Genomic DNA, 27,682 nt, shown 5'->3' with positions numbered 1-27,682 from the left:
GCGAAGATCAGCCTCTGCTGGTCGGGAGGGATACCTGCAGACACGAGTCGTAAACACGAGACCCCGTCCAACACGCCTCGGAACTTTGCATATTTCTGTGGACCAGTAGGATCGGAAAAAAAAAAAAACATGTCCACGGTCTGGTGGTGCAGATCCAGCCCCGAAGGACCCGCCCTCCACTCAGGCTCAATTAAACTAGCTGCCATGGTGATGGACAGACTGACAGTCGGATGAGGTGAGACAGGAAGCAGGTAGAGGAGCCATGATGGGACGGGACAGTTCCTTTTAAGGTCACCTGCCCAACGATAGCTCGCTGCTAACGACCCAGGCTAAAACCACGAGACTGGACAGAACCCCCAACCGGCTCCCGAACCGGATCCGCTCACCTTCTTTATCCTGAATCTTGGCCTTGACATTTTCGATCGTGTCCGATGGCTCAACCTGGGGGGGAGGATCGGGTCACGTGTTACCCTTTCATCTCAATTTATTGCAGACGTCATTTCATGTTGTCAGAATCCGCCCGTCTGTCACAGCTAAGTTAGCTTAGCACATTTACAGCTACAAGCTACGAGTGGATTCAGCCCTTATTTACACACCCGCAACAGCAAGATGGCGTTAAAACACACACACACACACATATATATATATATATATATATAAATAGACGTTTAAATCCGTGTAACCGGAAGGGATAACATAAATACGGGACCCGCGGCTTCTGGTCCTTCCCCTCCAGCCCGCTAGGGCTCACCCACCTCGAGAGTTATGGTCTTCCCCGTGAGGGTTTTGACGAAAATCTGCATCCTGGCGTTTCTTCCACCTTCACGAGATAAAAGCAAAGACTTTAAACGGACCGACGGCGGCGAAACGGCCGCTAAAAACCACGTATTTCTGTAATGAACGTGTGGAAACACGGAGCACCGTCTTACCACAGGCTCACTCCTAATGGCGGATCGTGAGAAGAGGACCTCCGTCGGGCGCAACAGGGTTTCCTACCACAGTCTGCAGGGGCAGGGTGACCGTTCCGACGCCTGATCGAAACTGTCAATAAAGTTCTGTTGGTTTTCGCATTTGTTTACCTTCTTTTCCCGACTGCGTCACGGCGTCCATGTTTGTTACAGTTAATACCGCGGTGCAATCAGTTGCATTTAAACAGGGAAGCAGTTGTTTATTTTAAAAAAACCTCAATTTCCCAGAGAGCTTTTAACTGTTACCATAGCAACGGGCGGAAAAAAGACGCAATGAAGCGAGGACGCAGAGAATTGGGAGTATAATCAGGCGTAAATCACAATGTCCGAGCCCCAGAGCCCGGGCAGACATCCGGACGGAGAACTGTCGGTTTGCGGCTGTGATCAGAGCTTCTTCCGGTCTCTGTCCGAGTTCACCGAGCAGGAGGAACGGAACGGAACGGGAACGGAGGGTCCGGACCGCGCCCGCCACAGCGTCTACCGCTCCGTGTTCAGCCAGGTAGAAGTACTCGGATACTTTACTCGATAGTGCTGACTCATTTCCCCGGAAGACACGAAAAAATAAAGACAAAAGAAATGAAGCAACGTGATCTAAAAAAAATATTCTATGGCACCTTCAGTAAGTGGTTGCTGTGCTGATCTCAGTATGACGTCATCCCATGCGATGACGTCATCCCTTAAGACTCTACTGTTCAGCCTCAACACAAAGAAAATAAATGTCCGAGTTACATTTGATGTCGTCGACAACACTTTCTATTGAAGGTGTGCATAAATGTTTATCGTCATGACAACCGCAGCGATAGAGCTGCTAATTACCATAGCAACATGGTAATTTTACAATATTATGGTGAATGTTTGAGTTCCACTGTCACAGCTAAATATCCAGATATCAGTGAGTGTCTGTAATCAATAACATCTGTAATCAATAAAATATGTAATCAATAACATCTGTAATCAATAACATCTGTAATCAATAAAATATGTAATCAATAACATCCGTAGTCAATAACACGATGTGTTATCAATAACCTGTAACCAATAACACGATTATTGTAATAAACCAGGAGCTCCTCCCCTCACCTTCATCAGGTGATCTCACGAGCGACGGCCTATCAGAGACTTCTGTTGGCCATCAAGGCGGAGTATGATGACATCATCGGGGAGCTGCAGGGGCGGGCGGCTGAGGCGGGGTCAGTTCAGCGGACTCTGGCGGCCTCGGCGTCACACGCAGACTCCGTGATGACCTGCCAGAGGCGAGCCGCCCAGCTGAGACAGCGGTGAGTCGTCGTTTACGCCAGTGTGAACAGGTTACCATGGGAACAAGGCCCCTGAAAGTGAACGGGGGTCCAGAGAAGGGTTAAATCTTCTGCTTCCAGAACTTCAGACCTTCAGAGGGAAACAGCTGAGCTCCAGGAGGAGCTCCAGAGACGGACAGAATCCAGGAAGCAGAGCTCCAGGGTCCCAGGTACGCCCGACCCATGGCCGTGGTTCAGGTAGTATAAACCCGGACCCGGACCCGGACCCTATCCACATCCAAATAAAGACACAAACAAACAACTCAGTGGCCTCTACTGGACCTGGACCCGGTGCTCATCTGTGTTCTGTCCCCTGATGCCTGGAGGACAGACGAGACAGTATCGGTTTCTGGACGCAGTGGATCACGGTCCCTCTTCTGTGTCTTCTCTCAGGGTTAACGGGGGTCCAGTCAGAGGATCCAGAGGCTCTGGACCGACATTTGAGACATCTTGAAACCCAGAGAGCCATTCTGCTGGACCAGAAGAGTCGCTGCGTCTCTCTGGAGGTCAAGGCCCAGTTGGACACCGAGCTGCAGAACGCCGAGCATCACAGAGACCGCCTGAGGCTTCAGAACCACCGGCTGATGGTCCTGTAAGACCTGCGGCCAGTTCTGCTCATTGAACAAGGATTCAGCTAGAACGAGGAGACGAGCACACACTCCATGGAGGGAACGCAGAAAGTCCGGATCCGTCCCTCTGTTGGGATCAGCGGTTCTACCCTGGTCCATGACAAGAGCCGACCGAGCTCAGTCCAAATCCCAGGAAGCTCCTCAGTAATCGGAATTCATTAATAATCGATGATTCCAAACAGGACTCCTGTGTCTTTTAAGAACCCACTAAGTCTGTCTGTGTGGGCGGGGTTTAAAAACAACCGTCTGTGTGGGCGGGGTTTAAAAACGACCGTCTGTGTGGGTGGGGTTTAAAGACAACTGTCTGTGTGGGCGGGGTTTAAAGACAACTGTCTGTGTGGGCGGGGTTTAAAAACGACCGTCTGTGTGGGCGGGGTTTAAAAACGACCGTCTGTGTGGGCGGGGTGTAAAAACGACCGTCTGTGTGGGCGGGGTTTAAAGACAACTGTCTGTGTGGGCGGGGTGTAAAAACGACCGTCTGTGTGGGCGGGGTTTAAAGACAAATGTCTGTGTGGGCGGGGTGTAAAAACAACCGTCTGTGTGGGCGGGGTGTAAAAACGACCGTCTGTGTGGGCGGGGTTTATCTGTCTATCTGCAGGTACCGTCGTCTGGGGATCGTCTCTGAACATTTGTCCAGCCTGGAGGGACACAAACGGACTCTGGAGGAACTTCTGGGTTCCACGCTGCAGAACGTCAGACGAGCTGCAGGTGAGACTCCCAAACGTTCCTTTGAGCAGGACGAACGTTGACGCTCCACGTTGCCGTGGCGTCCGCGGACGTCCGCCTGAGCAGACGCGGCGGTTCCCTTCCTGTCCGTCTCGCAGTGACGGACGAAGACGCCCGCAGGATTGACGTCGAGCTGTCGGAGGACAACGAGCCCACCGGAGTGGACCGGCCCAAACTCCTCAGCGACTACCTGGACAGGTGTCGAGTGTCTGAAGGTGACCCGATGGCTCCGCGACGCTCTCTGAAGCCGGTTCCTCCGGTTCCTCTGGTTCCTCCATCAGGTTCTCCGAGCTCTTTGGGTCGGCCCAGTACGACGAGGCTGCTCTGCTCGCTGCCCGAGCTCCCGGGGGGGTCCTGAGGAACCTGGACACCATGGAGATGTTTAAAGGTGGGGGGGGGGCGCTCCGAGACACCCCCGTGTCCACGTCCAGGTTCTTCTCGTTTAACTTCTTGTGCGTCCCAGGTGTGGAGGGCCCCCCCGGCAGCGCCCCCCCTCTGCTGCTCTTCCTTCGGGCCCTGCTGGCGTCCGTCCCGCCTGAGGACAAGCTGCCGGCCGTCGTCTCCCAGCAGGCCGTCCTCCACGCCCTGCGGCACGGCGCCACGCGGCTCGTCGCCCACGCCGTCGCCAACGACAAGTAAGCGCCGCCGCCGGGTCGTTCCGCTCGCCGCCGCTCCTCCTCACGTTCCTCGTCCTCTCAGGCTGACCCCCTCGGAGGACCTGGGCGACCTCCTGACCCAGCACGCGCACCAGAACCGGGGCGTGGCCGACACCTGTCTGGCTCTGTCCACCGTCGTCTACGAGGCCTGCGGGTTGGACAGGAAAATCGCTCTGAGCATGTGCAGGAGGGGCCTGATCCACGGGGCCGCCGAGTCCATGAAGCACGCCGAGGGCCTCGCCGCCGGTGCGTGCGTGCGTGCGTGCGCGTGTGTGTGCGTGCACGTGTGTTTCCCATTCAGCAGTCTACGTTTCTCTCTCTCTTTCAGAGGACTGTATGTGGGTTCTGGCTCGCTCGTCCAGCCTCTCCCTCTTCCAGCTGTTGACGGAGCCCCTGGGGGGCCAGTCGGCCATCTTGTCAGTGGGCGTGGCCTGTTCCACTCTGCTGGCAAACCCTCAGCACCGGGACTTTGGTCTGGAGATTCTGGACAGCTTTGTGAGCAGAGGACGAGGTGAACCCATTAAAGGTTCAATAAATGTCACAGCTGTCCCTTCTGGGTTCTGACCCGGTCCGGGCGACAACCAGACTCTGACCTTTGACCTCATTCTGTATCCTCTCAGGGGTTTTGGAGGAGGTGATCCTGGAGGACAGCAGCTCCTCGGTGGACGTTTGGACCCGGCTGGCGTCTCTGTGCTCTGAGCTGAACAGGTCCGACCTGAGCCAGGCCATCACGTCTGTCCTGCTGGACCAGAGCGGGACCAGAGTCCTGTCCCCGGACCTGGAGGAGGGAGCCCGGATCGTGGAACACATCTTCCTGTGAAGGTGCGAGTCCACCTGTCCCGCCGAGTCCACCTGTCCTGCTGCATCCACCTGTCCCGCCGAGTCCACCTGTCCTGCTGCGTCCACCTGTCCCGCCGAGTCCACCTGTCCTGCTGCGTCCACCTGTCCCGCCGAGTCCACCTGTCCTGCTGCGTCCACCTGTCCCGCCGAGTCCACCTGTCCCGCCGAGTCCACCTGTCCCGCCGAGTCCACCTGTCCTGCCGCTGATGACGACGCAGTGGAGAAAACAGCGTTATCTCATCCTCAAACCGCTCCTGGGGCCACGCCAACGTTAGCATTTAGCCTCGCAGGGACGCTAGCACGGCGGCGGACGCGCTGAGACGGGTGTAGCTTGGATTTGTTCCGATATATTTGTCTCGGTCCAGCTTAATCTACAATTCCGTTGTTCCCTGAATGCAGCACAACTAATCCGATAACCGCAACGCGCACGCACACGCACACGCACGCACACACGCACACAGCATGAGGTGGAGTTGGTACGTGGTTTATATATACGCTATCTATCTATGTGATCATGAATGAGAACTTCTTGAACATTTACATTATAAATAAAGGTTAAACATGACGTGCGCGTCTCGTGTACTTTTGGCGAAGTTGGTTTAGCGTGATTCAACGTCGTAAAAAAAAATGAAATAAAAGCGGCGTTTTAAAGTTCTTCCGGTCTGGGCTGGATCAGAACCGGACTGACTGTTCCTCCAAACTTTTAGAGGCGGGCCGACTGAGGAGGCGGTACGTTACGCCTCCGCTCGATTGTGACGAGCTCTGATTGGTCACGGCTCGCGCCACTCTGAGGAAGGCCGCATGTGATTGGTCAGCGAAGTTCCTCTCAGCTCCGTCCGTCCGAGACTTCGCAACGACGAACCCGACTTGTGGCGCACTTGTTTGACTTCTTCCGCCGTCAGCGACGCGCAGACTTTCCGGAGGGAGTCACCGGAGCGGTTTAGCAGTCCGTCTCGGTAGAGGTTTCAGACGGGGGCGGGGGGGGCGACTGAACCGGAACATTACCGGAACCGAAACTTTTTCACCTCGGAAGGCAGTTCGGAACAAAAAGGAAAATGGCAGACAGCGCGGAGCGTGAAATCTCCTCCACGTCTCTTTTGGGCACCGACGAGGCGCACCACTACCAGCCCGAACCGGAACCGGACCGGCTCGACAAAGACCTCTTCAGCGTAGATGATATTGTGGACTTAGTCGGCGGGGCTCAGGACGCCTTGAACAGGCACATGGTTGAAGACGGTCCGCCACATGGCTCGGTAGAAACATTCCTAGCGGGTCCAGTGACGGTTCTTGAGCCGGAACCGGTGCCGGTCCCGGACTCCACCGGTCCTGGTTCTGTCCCTGAGACCCCCTCAGCTGCTGTCCAGCCTGAGGTTGTCGCACCCAAAGCCGAGCCCGAGCCGGAACCTTTACCGGAGAGCGACGCCCTCCCACCGGCGGAACCCCGGACGCCCGCCGCAGCCCCCGCAGCCCCCGCAGAGGCAGCAGAGAGACCGGCGGCGACGGAGGCACCAGCGGCACCAGCATCTTGTGAGTGTCTCAACGGAGAAATCCGTTCAATCGACGCGGATTGTTTTTTATTTACATCGGATAAATAACATTTATCGCCGACATGGCTGACGAGGCTGTTCCAACGGTCCGGTTCCTGCACGGCCGACGCCGACGCCGAGCCGAGCCGAGCCGAGCCGAGCCGAGCCGAGCCGAGCGCCGCGTCCGTCTGTTTAACCAACTCCGTTACCGGTAACCCTTCCACGCTAAACCGAAGCGGATCTGCGGGTGAATCGTGAATGTTGTGAATTTTCGTGCTCCGTCACGGCGGGTTAGCCGGTCACCGGCTAGCGATGCTACCCCGAGGGCAGGCTGTCACCGTGCGGCTGCCCGTCAGCTGGACGTGAACGACGGGAGACGTTGCTCCAGGCCGAGGTGGAAGCTGTTCGGAACATGACGCCATGTTGCTTCTTCTCGCCGAGATTCCCGCCTCGGGTTCGGGAGGCGCGGCCCGGGTTAGCCTCGGGTTAGCCTCGGGTTCGGGAGGCGCGGCCCACCTGCGTGGACCGTCAAACGTCGGGAAGCATAACGGGAGCCCTTAGCTCGGTGAACCGGCCCCGGTTCGACTAAACCAGTAACATGTCGCCTGCCAGCTTCAAAAACATCGACGTGACGTCTTCGTCGAATTCACCGCCGGGGCGTCTTTGACAGCCCGAACAGCGCCCATCCGCCCCCTGCCGCGCGCATGCTAATGGTTGCTAACGGAGTTCCGTTATCGGACAGGCGTTTCCCCTGTCCGATAACGAAGCGCGTTGGGCGCGGCGCGGATCCGGGCTATTTCACTGCTCTTTATCGTAATATTGTTTTTTTTTTTGTCATCACGATATGGACGAGATCACGTGACACTAAATTCTAGCCATGTTGGTCGAAGTGACAAGGACCTGTCCGATAATGGAAATGCGTGTGGCGGTTAGCGCAGCGCCGCGTAGCAGAGATTAGTCACAACAAAGGAATCCGCTCCGCCTCCCCTCCCAGTCCGCATCCAGCCCAACGTCTACCCGTCCGGACCAGAACTGGTTTCTGCGGAGGTTCTTTAACTCTGCCGGTGATGCTGGAATTGAATCTGATTCCTGGGCGGCTGCAGGTGAACGGGCCTGCCCCCCCCCCCCCCCCCCCTCTGCTCGGAGGCAGGGTGGGGCTGCATGACTCGGCCCCTGGCCTGAACAAAGGACCGGTAGGTGTGAGGGACACGTGCCCGTTTTCGGGGGACATTCCTTTCCGTCCCTAGAGACGGTCGTTGGGCTTCGTCCCGCCGCCGCTCGTCTCGGTTGAACGTTGAGGTTGGGCTGTTGTCTGGTGACCTGTCATCAAGCACTGATCAATAATGCGGTTATTAATCCACCAATCAGAGGCCGGTCTTGGTCGGTCTTCAGGCCTGACCGCTCCGTCTCAGATGGGTTTTTTCCGGACAGCTGATCGTCCGGGGCCTGCATCGTATTTCTGGGTCAGTCTGTGTTTGTCGAGCGCCTGTGATGTGGTCGGGTGGATTAGAAGCGGGGGTGGGGGGGGTGTCAGACACACCGTCGCAGGGGCTTAATGGTGTGTGTGTGTGTGTGGGGGGGGGGGGGGGGGGGGGGGTCCGTCGGCAGGGAAACCACAGCCGGCTTTAGCCTGGAAACAATGAGACCCTCGTTGATCTAGAGTCATTCTGGTCTGGAGCTCGTAGGTTTCAGACCCACGTGGTGCTGATACACGGCGTCCACGGGACACTGTACCCAGTGGGGGTCTCACCGCTGGGGGGCTCCTGGACCTGGTCCCGCCTCCCCAGTCTGCAGATGTTTCTCTCAGCTGCTTTTTAAACTTGTGTTGTTGGACCAGAGACGGAAATGGTGCGCTGGTTTGTATTTACTGATGCCCCCCCCCCCCAGGCCACGCCCCCTACGACCGTGTCCTGTACTGCATATTTCCTAGGAGGGGGGGCAGAATCATCTGAGTCTGCACTGTGGTTGTCATAGTGCGTCAACTGTAACCTGACCTGGACCAAAGCGAGCCGACCCGACCTTTCAGCATCCAGCTGACCTTTGCCCCCCCCCCCACACACACGCACCTCGGGGCCTATTATTAGCTGCCTGTAGAGCAAAAAGCAGCTGCTTTCCAGAAGAGGGTTTCTCTGACAGACATTTGAAACTGTTCCAGGTGAGATCTGACAGGAATCCGGTTCCTTCGTTTTCATTTCACGGATTATCTTTTTATTTGTCGGGGCCGGTCGCGTTTGTGGATCGCTCAAATCGTGGTAGGAGGAGAATGTCTGGTCTTTCCAGGCTTCCTTACCTGCTTCCTGTCTGCACCACCTCTCCCTTAAGACAGCGCTAGCTTAAAGCTAGCATCTGCAGCTAAACATGGAAGCAGTTGAATCGGTCATCACCAATGCAGCCGGGTCAGAACCCCTCCTTGATAACATCTGCTCTTCTGACAGGCCGGCTGAATTCTTCTCTGCTGTTGTCTCGCCTCTCTCCACAGATGTTCCTCCTCTTCCTCCTTCTAAAGCTCAGCCTCTTCCTCTGATGCAGTTCCCTACAGGCAAGTTCTCTCTGCCCGCTATTGTCCATTCGAGTGTTTAAACGTAACCCTTTGCATGTGAGGATCTTTAGCATTTTCGTTGTATGCTTGTTTATCCTCTGAACGCTAACGTCTGCTAACACTGATCGACGTGAACTCTGATGGCGCCGTGGGGCCGGTGGTTCGGTCACAGGGCATGGCTTGTTGGCTTGTTGGCTTGTTGGCATCAGACCTTGAGCAAAACCTCACGTTGGCTCCGTGGACCAGTCCTGGGTTGCAGCCCGACATGACAAATGCTGACTCATCTTAAACTTTCTTTTTTTGGGTGGGTGGCCGGGGGCATAAAGTTTGGTGAGAACACTTAAAAGATTCCCTCCGTACTTGAGGTGTGCTAGTTTACCTTTTCAATCACATAATAGGTTCTTACTTTAGGTTTGTCCACTCAGACAATCAAGTCCTGGGATGTTAGCTGCTTTAAACTAGCTTGGTGCGCATCCTGCTAATCATTGACAGTCCAAAATAAAACCAGTTGCAGTTTCATTGAGGTTCCGTGCTTCATAGTACTGTTAGTAGTAATCAATCATGTGATTCAGAAGGTCTCCCCAATTGTATCTTCTTTTTCTTTGAATTAGCTGCTAACCGCTGCTAGCTGCTAATTCAGTCCTCCCATTGTGGACTGCACACGGTACATCTTCGCTTCGTCGCCCGCCCCACCCCGTTCTGGTATTATCACCTCCGTTGCTTTTTCACGGGTGTGAGAAGGCCGACCCCCCCTCTACACCTTCTTGGTGTAAGGCGCAGTTAACATTTGAGCAGCATTTGTCGGGTCCTGATGGGTTTTCTCAGGTTCTGATGGTTCTGTGAGGAATGGAGTATGTATTTGATATGTGCTGTATTGCGTTCTCCCTCCTTCCTCTCTATTCAAGCACTCGGGCAGAAGGGTGATTCCCCTGCCCCCATATCTCCGCTTTCCCCTCTTCACTCTCCCGACTCTTTGGAGGAGCTCTCTCTGACTGATAGTCCCAACCAGCCCCCGACTCTGGGACGTTCTGCACCCTTGGGCTCCTTCTTGACTGAACCCCCCTCCGCTCGAGACGTGCCCTACGTGGGTGAAAAGGGCGACTCTGGACCGGCACATAGTAAGAACAAGGAAGATGCATTAGCTGGTCCTTACCTGAGTTTAGGGAAAGACCCAGGGCCTCATAATCCGTGTGAAGACAGTGGAGTCTCCTTTTCACCTGAGGAAAGGCTGATTAGCTCAGACAGGGCCGCCGCTGGTCCCTCCCCGGTAAAGCCCCCGGTGATGGTCCCCGAGTCTCACCTCTCCTCCTCTAACCCAACAGAATACTGGGACTCACCTTTACTAGCATCTCAAGACAACTACAAGGTTTCCATGGACAAGTTCTCCAAGGACACGGCTCCAATCGGCTCTTCCACACATGAGCAAGGTGACCAGTATGATGAAGATGATGACCTAATGGGGGAAGTGAAGAATAATAATCCGTTTGATGGCTACTCCCCGCTGGAAGATAGTGGTCACTCTTATTTTGGAGACTTAAAGACCGACAGCAGGGCCTCAAAAGTGTCAGACAGTCCGACTCCAGATCTGGTCCAGTACGGCCAAGTTGAAGAACCCCAGCAGGCCTCGCCATCTTTCACAGACGAAGGAGCAGCTTTCCTGAAGAGCACGCTCGCCTCCGAGTCATTTATGCAGGCAGGTGATCAGTTCTCGTCGGTTCTCAAAGATGACGACGACGAGGAAGAGGATTCTGCTCTGCCGCCGTCACTCCCAGACATTTTAAAGTCTTCTCCACTCAACCCTGATAAAATGGACTCCGGCTCCTCGGAGGGAAGCCCGGAGGAGCAGAGTCCCATCCTGGAACGAAGGATGATGGAGTCCCCCAATCCTCCGATTAATCTGTCCGCTAACAATCCGTTTGCTTTTGATGCTAAGGTGTCGCTGCTGAAGGAAATGACCGAGGAAATGGAAGTGAAGGTGGCAGATGACGTAAAATTAGACGATAAAATCTTCAGCGCGTTTGACCTTGTTAAAGACGCCAAGGAAACTCCGCCCACCAAAATCAAAGAAGAGGAACCCGTAAAGACGGAGCAGAATGATTGGTTTCCAAGCTACGATCCCCCCAAAGCGACGGAGAAGGTTGAACCAATTGACTTCGAGGGCGGAGAGCCTCCCATTGAAGACTCTGACTCTGAGTCACCGACGGCGGACTCCCTGTCCCCGGTCCTTGAGGCCATGGCCAGGAATCCTGGCAGCTTCCAAGTAGAGATGGAGAAGATGGAGATGGAGGAGCCAGAGGTGGCTGAGGAGGTCTCCGAGCACGAAGTCTCCTCTGAGGAGTTCGAGTTCATCGAACGACCACCCAGGGGTGTTATCGATGAGTTCCTCGAGGCTTTGGATACCTCAAAGTTCGGCGCTCCCAGGCTTCCGGAGATCCCGATGGATGACGATCTAAGCTTCGAGAAGAAAGAGGCGTCTCGGGTTTCTGCTGGGGCTGAATCTGAGGTTCCCGGGCAGAGCTCCTACCATCTCCTCGCTGAGACCACCCCCCAGAAGAGCAAGGCCGAGCTGGAGGAGCTCCACGTCCAGCAGCCCCCTTCCCAGGCTCCGCTTGCCCATTCCCCTGACTGCAAACCAGAGGAGGCGCCCGCCAAGGCGAGCGTGGAGGGAGGAAGACTGTTTCAGATGCCGATGGTGAACGTTAGAGCAGGTAAAATAAACCAGTTCTGGCATGGACCCCCCCACCCCCACATCCTCCTCAGTTGTCACTGACTTCCTGTCCACCTGCATCACATTCATCTCACTCTTTCGTTCACCTGGTGTTTTGTCCCAGCCAGCAGCTCGTTTATTTCACGTCTCGTCTTCCTGTCTTTAACCTTTCGTTTCCGGCGCCTGCTTATCTTTGTGTGTTTCCTCCTGCTTTAACCTTTTGCTTTCACTGCATTGTGTGCTCTTGTCTCAACAGTAACATCTGCATTTTTGGGTCGGGGTCGGGGGTATGTGCTTGTGTATTCATTAAAATGTCTGTTGTGCGTTCTGCTCCATCGTTGGAACCGTCTGAAGGTTGGTCCAGACTTTGCTATTTGCCCCTCTGGGTATTTCTGGTGTTGAATTAGCGCTCTCTGGAAATAACTCTGGACGCCAGCGTGAAACCCGACCACACCCCGCCACCGAGCTGATGTACCCGGTCCCAGGCGTCCCGCTGAAACATGGTTGTCTCAGATGGATGCAGCCTTAATGCTGAATGTCAGATGGTCTGAGCTGCGTTCTCATTGGAGTGGGCTGAACTTCTGGACTCGGCGACAGATGAGATCTGGCTCCAGGTGTTGTGGTTCGGTGGCGTTCGTCTGGCGATAAGACGCTGAAGTGTGTTTTTAATTTAAATCAGACCTGTCGTCAGAGGATGACCTGTAATCTTCATCGCTTGAGCTGATTGGTTGGTCGTCAGACCGACTGATGTATGCCGATGACTGGAACTGACTCTGTTGTCAGGATCGCCTTTAATTAAAGCCGCCTCCTCCTGCTCCTCCTGCTCCTCCTCCCTGCATTGCGACACTGGCAGGCCCACAGAGGGGTTCTCCGACTGAGAACCCACTCGGCAAATGTTCCTCGTCATGCAACGGGAATGAATCCCGCCGGCTGGTGTCGGGTCTCGCTGGGAGCAGCTCGGCATTCCTATCGGAATCTTTATCAGCTGCTCAAACTATTTCCCGGCTCCGATTCCAAGCTCCTCTTTAGTCTTTCGTTTCGTTGACCGATAGGCAAACAGGAAGCTCCTCGGTGGCGAAGGCAAACGCTGCTGCGCCGTTAGCGATGAGGTAACGCTGCTACACGCCGCAACGGTCGCGCGTCTTTCCTGTCTTGGGTTTTACCTCGGGAACAACCGATGATGGATTATCCATCCAGGATTTGTTTTGTTAACGTTTCTAGATAAAGTGCACAAATACAATCTTTTTCACACACACGCACACACGTGGTCACATGGTGTCGGCGACCCGTGAGCTCTGATGGGTTCAGAACCAGGACTGTCAGAATTTAGATGCAACTTGAATTTAGTCTGATAATCAGACACCAGGTTAGCATTATGCTATCAGACGGTTTAGCATTCAAAAGGACCTCTGACATGAGCTAAAAGCTAACGCTTGAGTAGTTTAGAAGCTGCACAGGCGCCCTCTAGTGGAGGAGAGCGGTAATTACATGGACCGCCAACATGCACACATGAGCTGGGGCTGATGGGGTCTGGAGGATTTGATCAGTGAAACCATTTTGAAAGACCCCCCCCCTTCTGGTGTGACTGCAGAGGGAGAGGAGTCCTTCATCAGCAGATTTAAGAAAGTAGAAGTAGAAGGGGTGACGAAGGGAAAACGGGCTGAGCGCAAACATGAAGGGAGTTCATGCCGGGGGGGCGGTAACAGTTGCTGCATCAGAGCATTGGCAGCAGACAGTCGGCTGACGGCTTGCCTGCAGGACGGAGTTCATTTGCTTGCTGGAGACAAACCCTCCTCCTCCTATGCTCCTCCCCTTCCTGTTCCTGCTGCAGCCAGACACGGTTTCATTCAGCGCCGGGCGCTTCGTGTGGAATGTGTCTTTGCTGATCAGATGGACGAGCGCACGGAGAACAGCTGTCGGGGCGTGGAGCAGCCGTGGCCTGAAGTGACGCTCTGGAGACAACGGGGTACACCTCGTCCTTTCTTGCTCCTCTTTATGCTGACTCTGCTCTGGGCTAATGTTGGGGGGGGGGGGGGGGGGGTTACAGGTACATGATTGTAGATCTTTCTGGACAGTTTGTCGTCCTCGGGGACCTTTGGACATTCAGCTGTTGTGTCCAAAGGTGGATGGGTGGAGTTTGTGAGTGGAGCGATGTTAGCTGTTGGGTTAAAGATTCGCTAGCGTCTTTGGAAATCAGTGTGTGGCGTTGCGTTGCGTTTTCATCTAGAGTTGATCTTTCTTGCATTCAGAAGCAGCTATCGTCTTCTATGGAGCTAGTTTTTCCTACGGTGGCCCTGAATGAACAAATGAAACGGGCTCCGAACACACTTTGGCTTTCTTAGCAGCTAGCCTGCAGTCTGCAATGTCGCCACTAGATGTTGCTGAGTCCAACACACGCTTGGTTCTTTTTGGGGTTGTATTCATCCTGTTTATTATTCATGTTTGAGCACAAATTCAACCAATTAGAGCTCATCTTCATTCCTTTTAGAGCCGGGTGTGCCTCACCTGGAGCTGCTATCGAACCAGACTGTTGAGTCTGGAGAGGATTGATGGTTCACATGACGCTCCGGCTTCCGGCTGGACTTTATACTGAACGGGGCTCCACGCACGCTAATGTTGATTAGCTATCGGTGTAATTGTGTTGGTCATGCGACGCCTTCTCCTGCCGTTGTAATCCTCGCTTTGAGGCCGTGCCGTCAGGATAGCGGCCACGCCTCAGGCTGCCATGGCTGGACTTTGAACATGAAGCCGTTTGGTGCTGAATGCAGAAATGTTTCATCAGCCACAGCCGGAGTTTAGCGTTTTCACTTGTTAGCCGTAGCACCGATTTAATCTGAAGCTCCGCCGCAACATGCTAGTCGATAGCTAAAAGGACATCTTGTCTGAAAGCGCATGTTAAAAACAACTGCTGCTGTTTTCTTCTACATCGCTGAGTAAGGTGAGGCGGCTTTGTGCTGCCCTCTACTGGTTGTCACGAATGATCCTTTACTGGTCTGATCCTCATTATGGTGAAATAGTTCCTCATCCCAGACCAGACCAGGTTCCTGTTAGTCCATTTGACATGTTTGGAGATTTTAAGCTTGATTACTTCTGCACTTTTGGCTTCCCAAGGAGAATGACCAGGTGGACCTCCTGGACAGAGCCACTGTCTCTAAGCCGTCCATGGCTGTCCTCACCACTGTCCTGTAGACCTGTCTCATCACCATGACAAACAAAAAGGGGGCTCAGAGCTGATCCCTGGTGCGTCCCACCTCTACACTAAACTCCTGTTACTCCTACTGCACACTTCACTGCTGTCCTACATGTCCTGAACTACTCTGTCGTACTTCTCTGCCACTCCAGACTCCCTCATGCAGGACCACAGTTCCTCTCTGGGCACCCTGTCCTAGGCTTTCTCTAGATCGACAAAGACACAATGCAGCTTCTCCATTGTTAGCCTCAATGCTAACATTGCATCTGTGGTACTCTTCCTCATCATAAAGCATTACTGCTGCTCACAAATACTTACTTCTGTCCTTAGTCTAGCCCCAACCACCTTTCCCCATAACGCCATCGTGTGACTCGTCAGCTTTGTCCCCCTATAGTTACTATACCGGTACTGCACTCTGTGTGTCTCCCTTCCCCAGAAGGTTGTGACGTCAACCACGTATCTGTTAATTTCAAGCAACATTAAAGTATCGTTTGCAGTTACATAGCGGCCATTGTTTTGTGACGTCACGTGAAGAGTGACGCTGCCGTGTTATGGCTTATTGGGCTAAAACTGCTAAAATTAGCATTCACGTCCTTCGTGTTTAAAATACGCGGTTTCATAGACGAATAAACAGTAATTTTAATCTTTAACACTTTCCTGTTTTTCTCCGCGGTGTTTTATGATGGTTAATGGTGGTTAAGTGTCCTAAAGTTCATTTTACGCGGAACAAATCCGTTAACGCGAGAGGCCGAGCTGCGCATGTCTCTCTCTCCCCCCCATTGCTTCTTTATGTCTCTCTCCCTCCTCCCGTCAGCCAGGCTGTGCCGCTGTGTTCAAGATGGACTCCAAATGGGGTTAGTCGGGTGCTAATCTTTTATTTAACGGCCGTCCCTCGACTCTTGTCGCGACGCCTCTGCGCGTTCTGTTTCAACGGAGCGTCCAACTTGAGCACCGAGGCTGTCTGCGGCCTCCGCCCGCGGAGAACCGACGACTGCTACGGGTCATGCTGGACGGTTTGTCGTCGCGGTGAGGACCGCAGCCAGGCGGGATGGTAGTAGAACTCTTTGGGGTTCGGGTTGAATAAAGGGGGGGGGGCTTAATTAAACATAACGGGAAATAAAGCGGGGTCTTCGGTTTGGCTAACTCCGATGCGGCTTCTATTTTTAGCCTGCGCACGGTGGACTTAGCACTCCTGCTACCATATGTAGCCAGGCTGCCCCATTTGGACCGCGGACTCGCCCCTTTCCACACCTCCTCCTCCTCCTCCTCCTCTTCATGCCGGGTCGGGACATCCGGACGATGTCTCTGTCGAGCTCCTGGGCACAGCTGCCGCTAGCGGACGGGGCTAGCGGCGTGTTGGCATGCTGGGGGGGGGGGGAGGCTAGCTGTCGGCTAGCTAGCCAGGTGTCAACGCCCACAGAGACCGAGGAAGCTTCCTGAACCGGTCCCGGTGTGTGAATACGTTACCGGAAGATTCTGCTTTGATCTGAAATCAACGGTAATCTGATTAATTAAACGGATTAAGATAGGCAGAGGCTGAAACAGTTTGTGTTGCTGAGCAGGGCCGAACACGGAGGAGCTAACATCGCTGAGCTCGGCCCAGAAAGGTGGGCTGCCGGTCGGAACCTGTCGTTTAACACAATTCTATAACTTCCCTGTATGATTATTAAAGTGTTCTGATTATATATCCAACCAGTAATTGGAATGTTATCAATTAAAACTTTCCACCGGGGCGGCCCAAACGAATGAAATCGGGACGTGGGCCGGTTCTGTCTGCACGGCGCCCCCTAACTGTCAGCCTTCCTCCTGCAGTGGTGGATCTCCTCTACTGGCGTGACGTTAAGACCTCGGGCGTGGTGTTCGGCGCCTCCCTGCTGCTGCTCCTCTCGCTGATGGCGTGCAGCATCGTGAGCGTCTCCTCCTACGTCGGCCTGGCGCTGCTGTCGGTCACCATTTGTTTCAGGATATACAAAGGCATCCTGCAGGCCATCCAGAAGTCCAACGACGGGCACCCCTTCAGGTGAGTCGCAAGCCGAGCTCTCGGGTTCTCCCCGTGTTCGGCGCGCTCCTTTCACGTTGCAGGCGTTACTCCTGCAGGAGGAGGCGCATCAGCAGCTCATCGGCACCTTTGCTCTCTCTCTTTGTTCTCAGGCAGTACCTGGACCAGGATGTGGCGCTGTCCCAGGACCTGGTCCACAAGTACAGCGACCTGGTTCTGGCCAAACTCAATAAAGCCATCCTTGAACTGAGGCGCCTGTTCCTGGTCGAGGACCTGGTCGACTCCGTCAAGGTGAGTCCGATTCAGACCAACCGCTCCCAGAACTGATCTTTGAATATGGACCGCTACCCGGTGAGTCTCCTCTCCAGTCCGAAATGGTGTCAGAACCATCTGCCGGCCCGGCCCGGCCCACCTCCAACACACCTGACGTGTGCTGTCGCGTCTGGCACCAGTGCATCATGGGAGTAAATGTGAACCGTTCTGTCTGTCTGAAGCCGATGGTCGTTGTCGTCCTCCCTGCAGTTCGCCGTGTTGATGTGGATCCTGACCTACGTCGGTGCCTTGTTCAACGGCCTCACCGTTCTGATACTGGGTGAGGACGCGTCTCTCTGGCGCCACCTGGTGGCGACAGGAAGTCACAAAAACAGTGATGAAAAGTTTCATTTTAAATCATCTTCCTCCTCATCTTCAGGTCTGATCGGTGCGTTCAGCTTCCCAATCATCTACGAGAAGCACCAGGTGAGAACCGCGGTTAGCGTTAGCGTTAGCGTTCGTGGCTAAGAGCCCGGGTCGGGGGCCCGGCCTGAGGTCGTTGCTGATTGTTGTTGGGTGTTCGTGACTTTCTTTCAGGCCCAGATTGACCGCTACCTGGTTCTGGTCAACAACCAGGTCAAGGACATCGTTGGAAAGTAAGTCTGATCTTCTTCCTGTTTGCTGAGACGACCTCCCGCTGCACGCTTTCACAAAACCACACCAAGTATGGATCATTCCTTAGTTTCTATCGGGGTGTGAGGGGGGGGGGGGGGGGTCGTGGTACAGGACGGAGGTCATGGGGCGGATTGTTTGGTACGACCCGCTTGTCTTTGTCCACTGGACCTGAAGTGTTCACTGTTTTTTTTTTCCACACGTCTGTCAACATAAGAGGAAGTCAGCCATTATTGGATTTATGGAACATGCCCCCCCCCCCAGGCAAAAGGGACAAGTTTTCAGTCTGGATCTGGTCCACATGGTCCATTATAGCGCCACCTACTGGTTTCGAGTTGAGATTGTCTAAATGTCCGATATTGATTATTGATCTGTAATTGTTGTTCTGCAGGATCCAGGCGAAGGTACCCGGGATGAAACGCAAAGCGGAGTGAAGAAACAAGGACGTTCAGGACGTTCTGAGAGGAAGCTGTCCGGAGGGGGCGGGGGTGGGGGCGTGTCTTTGATAGGAAGTGAGGTTGGGGGGGAGGAGTCCGGTGTGAATGCAGCCCTTTGGACTTTGTCACATTAATAAAGTATTTTTTTTTCCAGTTCAGAATTCCTTTTTTTGTTTTCTGGAAAAGTTGATGTTGAAGACGTCATTTGAAACTCTGTTCCTCATTTTATTTACCCCTCCCTCCCCCCACCCGGTGCATTGTGGGAGGTCAGCGGGCCGGGCCGGGGCAGAAAGCGAGCAAGCGGCGCCTATTTCTCATGATCTTACTGAGTTAGACGTATTTTGTCATTAACTGTTGTGTCGCTCAAGCTTGACGTTTCCGCGGTAGCCGGCCTTGTGGCTCCGCCTCCACAGAACAAAGTGTGACTGTCCTCTGCTCCTGATTGGACAGAGGGAGGGGAGGTCTGTGCTACCATTTTTAAAACTTCATCGCTTCTGAATAGATAGAAATCAAAACATGAAAATGCACATAAGTTGTTTCCACGTCATCGCAGGTGTCGAGTAACGAAACCTGGAAGAGACGCGTTTAAATTGATAAACAAAAGACGTAAAAAGTGAAACCATGGGATTTAGAGAAAATGTAACCATTGTGTCAGTGGAGCCGATGTCTTGGAGTTGCAGCTTGATGTGACTTTTGGAAATATGTTTGTTATGCGAGTATAATTGTAAATGATATACTTCAAGCCTTGTGCCGATTAAAAGCTTCCGGCTGGGAGTTGTGTTTGTGGAATGCATTGTGAGATGTAAACAGTTATCAATAAATAAAGCTCCTAGATGAAGAACGTCCCGCCTCGTCTTCTCTCCGTCACTGTGGCTAGTTCCATGTAGCATCCGCTAGCATCAGGCTCAAACGTGGACGCTGGTTTCCACTTGAAAGTGACGGTTGTAGTGATGTGATTAGACGCTCCAGGTGGAGCAGCGGGTAGAGCTGTTGTCTCGGGAAGCCCCTGGGATCCGAGTCGCCTCGGGACCTGGTACCGGTCTGCGTGGGTTCCCTCCTGGTTCCTCCTACCAAAAACCTGCAGTACATGTTAAGAACTGTAAGTGTGAATGTTTGCGATCGGTTATCAGCTTGGATAGGCTCCACCCCCTTGACAGGATGGGCCACAGAAAATCAGATGGGATGTTTTTTTTATTCATGCAGGTAATCCCAACAATTATACATCAAATATTTGTACTTTATTACGTTTTGTTTACATTAAAATACATTAAAATCATTGGTATCGTCTCATCGTGCTGTCAGATCAATGTGGGGAGTAAAGTGGGTAAACTATTATTTTGTCAGTGTTTGAATGTAAATATGTGTTAGGAAGCAAAGATCGAAATACATCTTTAGGTACTAGTTATGTAAATTAGACTCATTAATCTGTAATTAGTGCCTCGGTACGTTTACAGGAACCGGAAACATGCTTCCGGCGCTTTAGTGGAAAACACTTCAGGGAACAATGTCGCCCCCTACTGGACATAGAATAGAGAAACAATGTTTCCCATGAGGCTTTGCGTCTCGACGCGCGTGTCCTTCTGGCCAATGGCGCTGCTCCCTGGCCGTGACTCCGCTTGTCATTGGCGAGACTAAATTTAAAAAATACGACTTGAATTCTTCCGGCGCCGGTTCTCCGGATGCGCAGTTGGTTTAGTCGATGCAAACGATCGGGTCAGTAAATCGCATCTTAATCAGCCGACATTTCTTCGGGACGGTTAAAGCTAACCGCCGACGTCATCCGGTAAGTTTACGTTTACGGCTTTTTTTTTTTAAGCTAGCTACCGCGCTATCTTCGCTGCTAGTCGCTCGTTGGGTAAGCTGCTGCTGCCATGTCAACGAGTAGCTATTCTAGTTAGCCCGTTGTTGCCGGTATTTTCTTAAAAGAAAAGTTTTGTTTTGCAGATTTAAATCTAATTTTGCGGAGGAGAGCTTTGTGTTTCACAATGGCGTCACATTGTGTGAGCGGAATGAAGCAAGAAAAGGGGCGAAACATCCAGGTGGTCGTCCGGTGCAGGTACGAACACAAAGGCGGCTTTTACTGCTGGAGGCTGGAAGGCTGAAGGCTAACACGGCGCTGCCTCCTGCGGGGGGGTTGAGGTCTGTTCAGGGCCGGGTGGGGGGGGCTGCTGTCTGCTCCCTCTGAACAAAAGCATCAATAACTTGTTTATAGTAGTTTTCTTCTTTCTCTGCAGTCAAATCAAGGGTCAGAATTTGTAGTAGACGAGATCAAATAGAATCCCTGGGATCACGGCGCCCCCTACCGCGAGGCACTAGAACTGCGCCCCCCCCCCCCCCCCCCCCCCAGTTCGTTTTTTCCACTGTTTTTATGATCAATCAGGGTTCTGTTAGTTGAAGCTAAATGCTAAGTAACTCTTTTAGTCAAAATCACTAGATAAATATAACATTAAAATGTATTTGTACTTTTTTTTTTATTAATACTATTTACTCGAACTATTTTTTATTGATGAGCAAATAATTTTAATTTATTGTTATTTTGCATCTGTGGAGTAATTTAATATTAGTTTTATTTGTATTGTTAAATGTCGATGATTTATGTACGAAGGACTTTCAACGGAAACAAGACCGCAAGGGCTTTTTAGAAATGCTCCTCTTAGACAGGATGTTTGACTGTACTTGTACTGTAATACATGCTACTGTCTGATGTACTGTAATACATGCTACTGTCTGATGTACTGTAATACATGCTGCTGTCTGACTGTACTTGTACTCTAACATTCTATCTACTGGCCGGAACCATTGACTCTTGGACCGGTCCCAGCCTTCGTGTCGCCCCCTTCAGCCGTGTTCTCGTCATTTCAGGCCCTTCAACACGATGGAGCGAAAGTCCTCGTACGGCGTCATCGAGTGCGAAGCAAACAGGAAGGAGGTGATCGTGAAGACGGGGGGGCTGAACGACAAGGCGACCAGGAAGACCTACACCTTCGACATGGTGAGCAGACGCCGAGCGTTCTGACGTCCAATCACTGGTTCTGGGAGGAGCTTCTTCTCTGGGTTCTGTCTGGTGTGTGAGAAGTATCGGGCCGGTATCGGGACCGATGTGGGAACATGCTTTTGTCTTCTCAGGTGTTCGGCCCCCCCGCCAAACAGATTGACGTTTACAGGAGTGTCGTCTGCCCCATCCTGGATGAGGTCATTATGGGATACAACTGCACGGTGTTTGCGTGAGAGCACGTCTCGTTTTACTTTTACACTCTAGTCACGTTTGGTTCGCGTGAACTCAAACGGTTCTGTTCTCTCCTGCAGGTACGGACAGACCGGAACGGGGAAGACCTTCACCATGGAAGGAGAGCGGAGTCCGGACGAGCAGTTCACCTGGGAGGAGGTGGGGCCCGTCCCGGTGCTGCCCGCTGGTCCCGGGTCCGTCCGCAGCAGGGCGCTGAACGTTTGTTTGCTCGCTCAGGACCCGCTGGCTGGAATCATTCCCCGAACGCTCCACCAGATCTTTGAGAAGCTCTCCGAGAACGGGACGGAGTTCTCGGTCAAAGTGTCGCTGCTGGAAATCTACAACGAGGAGCTCTTCGACCTGCTCAGTCCCAGCGAGGACGTCAGCGAGCGGCTGCTCCTCTTCGACGACCCCCGCAACAAAGTAGAGCATCAAAAGCCGTAACGCGACGCCGCGGTCCGGTTCCACCGATGACCGGGCGGCGCCGCGGCGTCTGCGCTTTGCTTTTGCAGCGAGGCGTCGTGGTGAAGGGCCTCGAGGAGGTGACGGTCCACAACAAGGACGAGGTCTATCAGATCCTGGAGCGAGGGTCGGCCAAGAGGAGGACGGCGTCCACGCTCATGAACGCGTACTCCAGGTAACGGCGTTCACGGGCCGGCGCACCTGGGCGGGGCTGGCGCGGCGGCCGCAGTGACCGTCTCCTTCCTGTGTCGGTGCAGCCGCTCGCACTCCGTTTTCACGGTCACCATCCACATGAAGGAGACGACGCTGGACGGGGAGGAGCTGGTGAAGATCGGCAAACTCAACCTGGTGAGAAGATTTCAGTTTCGACGCCGTAGAAAACGCCGTTTCAGAGTCCCGGGGCGGCGTCGGAGGCGAACTGGTTAGAGTATCGGGTTACATCGTCAACAGAAGGTCCCATTATCAGTGTATTAAATGGACCTTTGTGAAGAGCGTACCTGTGCTCGTCAGCACGCAGTAACCCCGCCCCCCCTGCAGGTGGATCTGGCTGGCAGCGAGAACATCGGGCGTTCGGGCGCGGTGGACAAGCGCGCTCGGGAGGCGGGGAACATCAACCAGTCGCTGCTGACTCTGGGGCGGGTGATCACGGCGCTGGTGGAGAAGAGGCCTCACGTGCCGTACAGGTGCGTCGCCAAGACCCGGAACAGAATCGGCACGGCGTGACCGGCGCTGAAACGGGGACTCTCCCCCGCAGGGAGTCAAAGCTGACCAGGATCCTCCAGGACTCGCTGGGGGGGCGGACGAAGACGTCCATCATCGCCACGGTGTCGCCTTCGTCCAGCAACATGGAGGTCGGTTCTGTTCTGTTCTGACCCCGCTGACGTCTCCCGCCGGGTCGGCCGGCCGGCGCCGCTGACGGACGGATGTCTGTTTCCGTGCAGGAGACCCTGAGCACGCTGGAGTACGCCAGCAGAGCCAAGAACATCGTGAACAAGCCCGAGGTCAACCAGAAGCTCACCAAGAGGGCGCTGATCAAGGTGGAGGCCGGAGACGCTCCGGGTCGGGCCTTCGGGTCGGGCCTTCGGGTCGGGCGGGTCGGCCTGAACGCGTCTCCGCGTGTTTGTGTCCCGTCAGGAATACACGGAGGAGATCGAGCGGCTGAAGCGGGACCTGGCGGCCACGCGGGAGAAGAACGGCGTTTACGTTTCGGCTGAGAACTACGCGTAGGTTTCGCGCTTCAAACAGGAAACCGGGAGCCGGTTTCCTGTTTGACCTTCATCCTTCGCCGTTTCAGGACCATGACGGGCCAGATCAGCTCCCAGGAAGCGCTCGTGTCCGAGTACACGGACCGGATCGCCGTGGTCGAGGAGGAACTCAGGAAGGTACGCGTGCCGGCTCGACGCTTATCGGGGCGTTAGCTCGGAGGGGGCGGAGTCCTGACCGCCTCTCTGTCGCCGCCTGCAGGTGATGGAGTTGTTTACGGCGAGTCAGACCAAGCTGGAGCTGTGCTCCGCCCACCTGGAGGAGAAGCAGCAGAGGTGAGGCCGGCGGGCGAGCGCGGACGCCGCCGGACGGATCGGTCGCTCCACCGTATTGATTTCCTCTCGTTCCCGGCAGGCTGGAGGCGACCGGCCGGATCCTCCGGCAGACGGAGCAGAAGCTCAACCAGGAGGAGTTCGTCTGCTCCAGCCTCGCCGCGGCCCAGGAGACGCTGTACAGCGCCGCGGGACAGGTTGGTCCCGCTTCGTCCCCCCTTGACCCGTCCTGCTGCTCCGTGGTGACGACCTTTGGGTGGGCGTGTCCCGTGTCTCCTCCTCTTCCAGCTGCTGAGCACCGTGGGCGCCAGCACCGGCGACGTGTCGGGCCTCCACGACAAGCTGGAGCGGAAGGCCAAGGTCGGCGTTCACGCAAGCGTTAGCTCGTTAGCCTCGGCGGCGCAGGCGGGGCTAACAAGCGCCCGGTTGTCCGTTGCAGGTGGAGCAGCACAACAGGCGGAGTCAGTGGAGCTTCGCCCAGCAGATGGACGCCGCCTTCTGTGACCTGCAGCGCTGCGTCCAGCAGCAAGGCGCCGAGCGGAGCGGGATGCTGAGCGGCTACGCCCAGGCCGTCGGTGAGCCCTGATCCGCCACGCCCTGATCTGCCACGCCCTGATCTGCCACGCCCTGATCCGCCACGCCTCCGTTTAGCTGCTGCTGTTTAGCGTCGGGCTTAAATCCGGCGTTTCTAACCGTCTGCCTGTCGCAGACGGCTTGCTGGCGATGAACCAGGCGGCTCTGCAGGAAGGTCTGAACGCCGTTCAGTCCGTCGCGGACGCCGTCGGCCGGGCGGTGGCCGACGGCGTCCGCCGCTGCCAGGCCAAGGTGCAGCAACAGGAAGACGTGTGTCTTCAGGACAAGGAGACGCTGCTGCTGCTGCTGGTGAGCGCCGGACGACCTCGGCGGGCGGCGTCCATCCAAGCAGAACGCCGCTTCCTGACTTCCTGCCTGTTGATTGGCCCTGTGGTTGTAGGCGGAGCATCAACAGGACGTGGAGGAGGCGCTCGTTTCTCAGACCCGGAGTCTGTCCGCCATCACAGACATCAAAGACAGTCTGGCGGCCACGGCGGAGATGCAGCGAGATCTGGCCAATCAGGTCCGTGTTCTGTCCCGTCCTCCGCCACCTGTCCTGGACGCCGTCCTCACGCCCGCTCTCGCCCCCCCCCCCCCTCCCCAGGTGGAGGCCATGAAGGACGAGGGCGTGTTCTTCAACGGGCTGGTGCGGGACCTGGCGGCGCTTCGGGAAGCCGCCGTGCAGAACTCGAGCTCGCTGCTGGCGCAGCGCGACGAGCTGGAGCAGGAGATCCAGCGGGCCAATGAGAGGCAGCAGGCGGTAAGACCCGGTCTGTGGACGGCGGCGTCCACGGCAACGGAGGGGGCGGGGCCCCGATCGGCCCGTCACAGCTCCCGCTGCTTCCTCCCCCTCAGGGCATGAAGCAGACCGTCCAGTGCCTGCAGGACCAGCTCGACCGTCTGTCCACGGAGGCCCAGAGGGACTTCACTAACCTGTGCGCCACCTCCAGGTCTCTGACGACTCCTCTGCAGGTCCTGCACAGGAACATCGACGGGTGAGTCGCGTCTCGTTTTACAAACGGACGTTCTTTTGGAGACTCGGCGCCGCCATCGTCCGTCTCTTCGTCTCGTCTCCGTCCAGCGGCTGCTCCGCGCTGGAGCAGGAGATCTCGGCCCGGGCGGACCTCCGCGCCGCCGCCACCTCCTGGCTGGCCTCCTCTCTGCACCGCTCGGTGGACGACAGTCAGCAGACGTTGGAGGAGATGTCGAGCCGCTGCCACGACCTCCAGAGCTCCGTTTCTGGTACCGAAGCCGCCCCGTCTCCGTCTAGAACCCGAACCCGAGGTCCGATCGGGCTGCATCCAAGTCGCTGCTCTGTCTGTGACCGCAGGTCTGATGGAACGGGATCTCCGGTGGCGCTCCAGAACCCGGGAGCACGCAGAGACCCAAGCCCGGGCTCGGCTGTCCCTGACGGGGACGCTTCACTCTGAAACCGGGACGCTCCGGCAGGTAAACGACCCGGATGAGTTTCATTTGGACCGGCCGGCGTTCGTGTGACCGACGACTGAAGCTCCCGTCCGACGTGTTTCCAGAACGTGGAGACGCTCGGCGCCCGACAAGTCCAAAAGGCCGAGGAGGAGCTGTCCGCGCGGCGGGAGGAGATGCGGCGGGGCCTGACGGCGGTGCAGGACCAGACCCCCCGGAACCAGGGCGCGCTGGACCAGCAGCAAGCGGAGCTCCAGAACCAGGTGGAGAACAGCCAGCGGCTGGTCCGCGGCTTCCTGCAGGACGAGCTGCAGCAGGACGTCCCCACCGGTATGCGTCCGACGTCTTCCTGCGTCCGCGTCGGGGCCGTCCGGCTCGGAGACGTGATTCTACCGGTCTCTGCCTTCAGGTGTCACCCCTCAGCGGCGCGACTTCGTCTACCCCGCGCAGCTGACGACGCCGCCGCGGCGTGCCGAGCTGCTGGAGAGTCTGCGGCGGCAGCAGGAGGAGGAGGAGCTTCAGGCCGCCGTGGAGGACGAGGAGGACAAACGCAGCCAGGTGGACTACGTACGTCCATTTGCACCTGCTACAGCTAGCTTTAGCACGTCGGCTAATCCTCCGAGCGGAGTCGGACTCGTGTCGGCACGCCGGTGATTTTGTGTGTTTTGTTGGACCCCCGTCGGATGCGTAGGATTCGCTGGAGGACCTGAGCGCTTGCAGTGAAAGTTGGACCACCGAGCCGTCCTTCATCGACGAGAACCTCGTCTTCAACGAGAGCGAGCGTCTTCCCTTCTTCAAGGTGAGCGGCAAAAACGGCAACAAAATAGGGCGTCTTTGTGGGGCTAGCACGCTAGTTAGCCTGGCGGGACATGCTAGCGTAGCAACTTTTGTTGTTTCTCATTCCCAGAAAAAGGGCAACAACAAGAAGAAGAACCGGGCGCGGCCCAAAGCGGCGGAGAACGAGTCGACGCCGCTGAAGTCCAGGCTGCCCCTCCGCTGCCTGAATTAAAACTCTTTTCATGTGTTCTGTGTATGTTTGTCTTTGTTTTACTTCCTTTATAATTTTAGTCCTGTTTATAATAAAAAGGTTTGTTTTCTCTCCTCGCACGTCGGTGATTTATTATACCGTAAATTCCGGACTGTAGAGCGCACCTGAATATAAGCCGCACCCAGTACATTTGTAGAGGAAAAACCATTTTATACATACATATTTATACGCACCGGTATGTTGAATAAATGATCTTTACAAACGCTTTATCGAAACACGTCTTGTAACAAAAATAAAAAAATTATGGTAAACAGTAAAAAAAAATTGTTTATTGACTAACATCACATCAATTGCCAAAAAACACTTGCTAAGGGTCCGATTCATAGTGAATAAAGCCAAAAAAATTACGGACACGAGGCAAGCTAAACTTGGAGAGCATCGCCCCTTTCTTACAGTCTGACTGTTTTGGTTGTTTAAATCGATTTAACCTGAACTGTAAACTAAAAAGTTACGTTGTTTCACTTGACCGGTTCGGCAATTTTATTGGTTTAGTGAAAACGGGAAAAATCCATATATAAGCCGCAAGGTTCATAGCATAGTTTGACCAACATCAGGAAGTTAGATCCGTTTTTTTCTTTTTGGGGGGGGGTTGCTGGTTCAAGACCAGTTTATATTTGTCCTATTTGTTATTAAGCCGCCAGGGAGGTTCTGTTTCTGATGAATGAAGTCTGGAGATGGTTTTGGTCTAATTTAGATCCCACTAAATCCTGAGAGCGATCCGGATGCAGAAACATCTGGATGTTCCCATTTACTTAGAACAGAGGTTTTCCAGAAAGAAAACTCATAAAAGGTTCTGATATGGTTCTCATGGTAGGTGTGTAAGGACACCAAGAACAGTCTAGAACCTTCTGGTGCTGATCCGGATCACCGTGTAGGTCCAGTTAGGAGGGGAACGAGCTGCTCTCTGAGTGCTTCTCCAGTTTAAACGTGAATGACGTCATCACAGTGAAAGCCTCTGAACGTGAGGTTCGAGCCAG

The 27,682-nt window shown here is 54.6% G+C and overlaps 3 protein-coding genes across 8 annotated transcripts; all 3 read left to right on the top strand.

The window, feature by feature from the left end:
- Window positions 1-3,393: 3,393 nt before the first annotated feature.
- LOC137895801 (clathrin heavy chain linker domain-containing protein 1-like) lies at window positions 3,394-5,663 on the top strand. The gene is made up of 7 exons (XM_068741312.1): window positions 3,394-3,600; window positions 3,717-3,816; window positions 3,900-4,006; window positions 4,082-4,253; window positions 4,318-4,520; window positions 4,603-4,785; window positions 4,895-5,663. Exons 1-7 carry the CDS (start codon window positions 3,396-3,398, stop codon window positions 5,092-5,094), a joined length of 1,170 nt encoding a protein of 389 aa, XP_068597413.1. The 5' UTR covers window positions 3,394-3,395; the 3' UTR covers window positions 5,095-5,663.
- A 358-nt stretch (window positions 5,664-6,021) lies between these two features.
- On the top strand, window positions 6,022-19,277 carry LOC137896159 (reticulon-1-A-like). 6 transcript variants are annotated; one of them, XM_068741688.1, is made up of 9 exons: window positions 6,022-6,641; window positions 9,120-9,179; window positions 10,085-11,887; window positions 16,889-17,096; window positions 17,228-17,366; window positions 17,598-17,667; window positions 17,767-17,813; window positions 17,925-17,983; window positions 18,391-19,277. In XM_068741688.1, exons 1-9 carry the CDS (start codon window positions 6,170-6,172, stop codon window positions 18,431-18,433), a joined length of 2,901 nt encoding a protein of 966 aa, XP_068597789.1. In that variant the 5' UTR covers window positions 6,022-6,169; the 3' UTR covers window positions 18,434-19,277. The 6 variants fall into 6 exon arrangements, with proteins under 6 accessions (XP_068597789.1, XP_068597790.1, XP_068597792.1 ...); XM_068741689.1 differs by lacking the exon at window positions 10,085-11,887; XM_068741691.1 differs by lacking the exon at window positions 9,120-9,179 and having other exon boundaries at window positions 6,022-6,665; window positions 11,488-11,502.
- A 1,144-nt stretch (window positions 19,278-20,421) lies between these two features.
- On the top strand, window positions 20,422-26,707 carry kif11 (kinesin family member 11). The gene is made up of 26 exons (XM_068741265.1): window positions 20,422-20,492; window positions 21,299-21,428; window positions 21,563-21,660; window positions 21,743-21,821; window positions 21,900-22,085; window positions 22,175-22,299; window positions 22,382-22,472; window positions 22,662-22,807; window positions 22,879-22,975; window positions 23,066-23,161; window positions 23,259-23,347; window positions 23,419-23,506; window positions 23,589-23,662; window positions 23,742-23,856; window positions 23,948-24,019; window positions 24,099-24,234; window positions 24,369-24,541; window positions 24,633-24,755; window positions 24,837-24,992; window positions 25,088-25,227; window positions 25,314-25,474; window positions 25,563-25,681; window positions 25,765-25,987; window positions 26,067-26,224; window positions 26,349-26,456; window positions 26,565-26,707. Exons 1-26 carry the CDS (start codon window positions 20,422-20,424, stop codon window positions 26,664-26,666), a joined length of 3,156 nt encoding a protein of 1,051 aa, XP_068597366.1. The 3' UTR covers window positions 26,667-26,707.
- Window positions 26,708-27,682: the final 975 nt, after the last annotated feature.

The sequence above is a fragment of the Brachionichthys hirsutus genome, chromosome 7 (assembly GCF_040956055.1).
Source record: "Brachionichthys hirsutus isolate HB-005 chromosome 7, CSIRO-AGI_Bhir_v1, whole genome shotgun sequence".
Classification (NCBI taxonomy): domain Eukaryota; kingdom Metazoa; phylum Chordata; class Actinopteri; order Lophiiformes; family Brachionichthyidae; genus Brachionichthys; species Brachionichthys hirsutus.
This window is presented reverse-complemented; position numbering and strand designations above follow the sequence as displayed.

What these genes read in the sequence shown, in the direction of transcription:
- LOC137895801 (XM_068741312.1), top strand. Translation starts at nt 3,396, where the DNA reads ATGTCTGTGTGGGCGGGGTGTAAAAACAACCGTCTGTGTGGGCGGGGT. An exon ending in CGCCGAGGGCCTCGCCGCCG is followed by an intron (nt 4,521 to 4,602) that starts GTGCGTGCGTGC and finishes TCTCTCTTTCAG; the next exon opens with AGGACTGTATGTGGGTTCTG. An exon ending in CTTTGTGAGCAGAGGACGAG is followed by an intron (nt 4,786 to 4,894) that starts GTGAACCCATTA and finishes GTATCCTCTCAG; the next exon opens with GGGTTTTGGAGGAGGTGATC.
- LOC137896159 (XM_068741688.1), top strand. Translation starts at nt 6,170, where the DNA reads ATGGCAGACAGCGCGGAGCGTGAAATCTCCTCCACGTCTCTTTTGGGC. An exon ending in ACCTGGTCGACTCCGTCAAG is followed by an intron (nt 17,367 to 17,597) that starts GTGAGTCCGATT and finishes TCCTCCCTGCAG; the next exon opens with TTCGCCGTGTTGATGTGGAT. An exon ending in GTCAAGGACATCGTTGGAAA is followed by an intron (nt 17,984 to 18,390) that starts GTAAGTCTGATC and finishes GTTGTTCTGCAG; the next exon opens with GATCCAGGCGAAGGTACCCG.
- kif11 (XM_068741265.1), top strand. Translation starts at nt 20,422, where the DNA reads ATGGCGTCACATTGTGTGAGCGGAATGAAGCAAGAAAAGGGGCGAAAC. An exon ending in AGCAGTTCACCTGGGAGGAG is followed by an intron (nt 21,822 to 21,899) that starts GTGGGGCCCGTC and finishes TTGCTCGCTCAG; the next exon opens with GACCCGCTGGCTGGAATCAT. An exon ending in CGGCTACGCCCAGGCCGTCG is followed by an intron (nt 24,235 to 24,368) that starts GTGAGCCCTGAT and finishes TGCCTGTCGCAG; the next exon opens with ACGGCTTGCTGGCGATGAAC.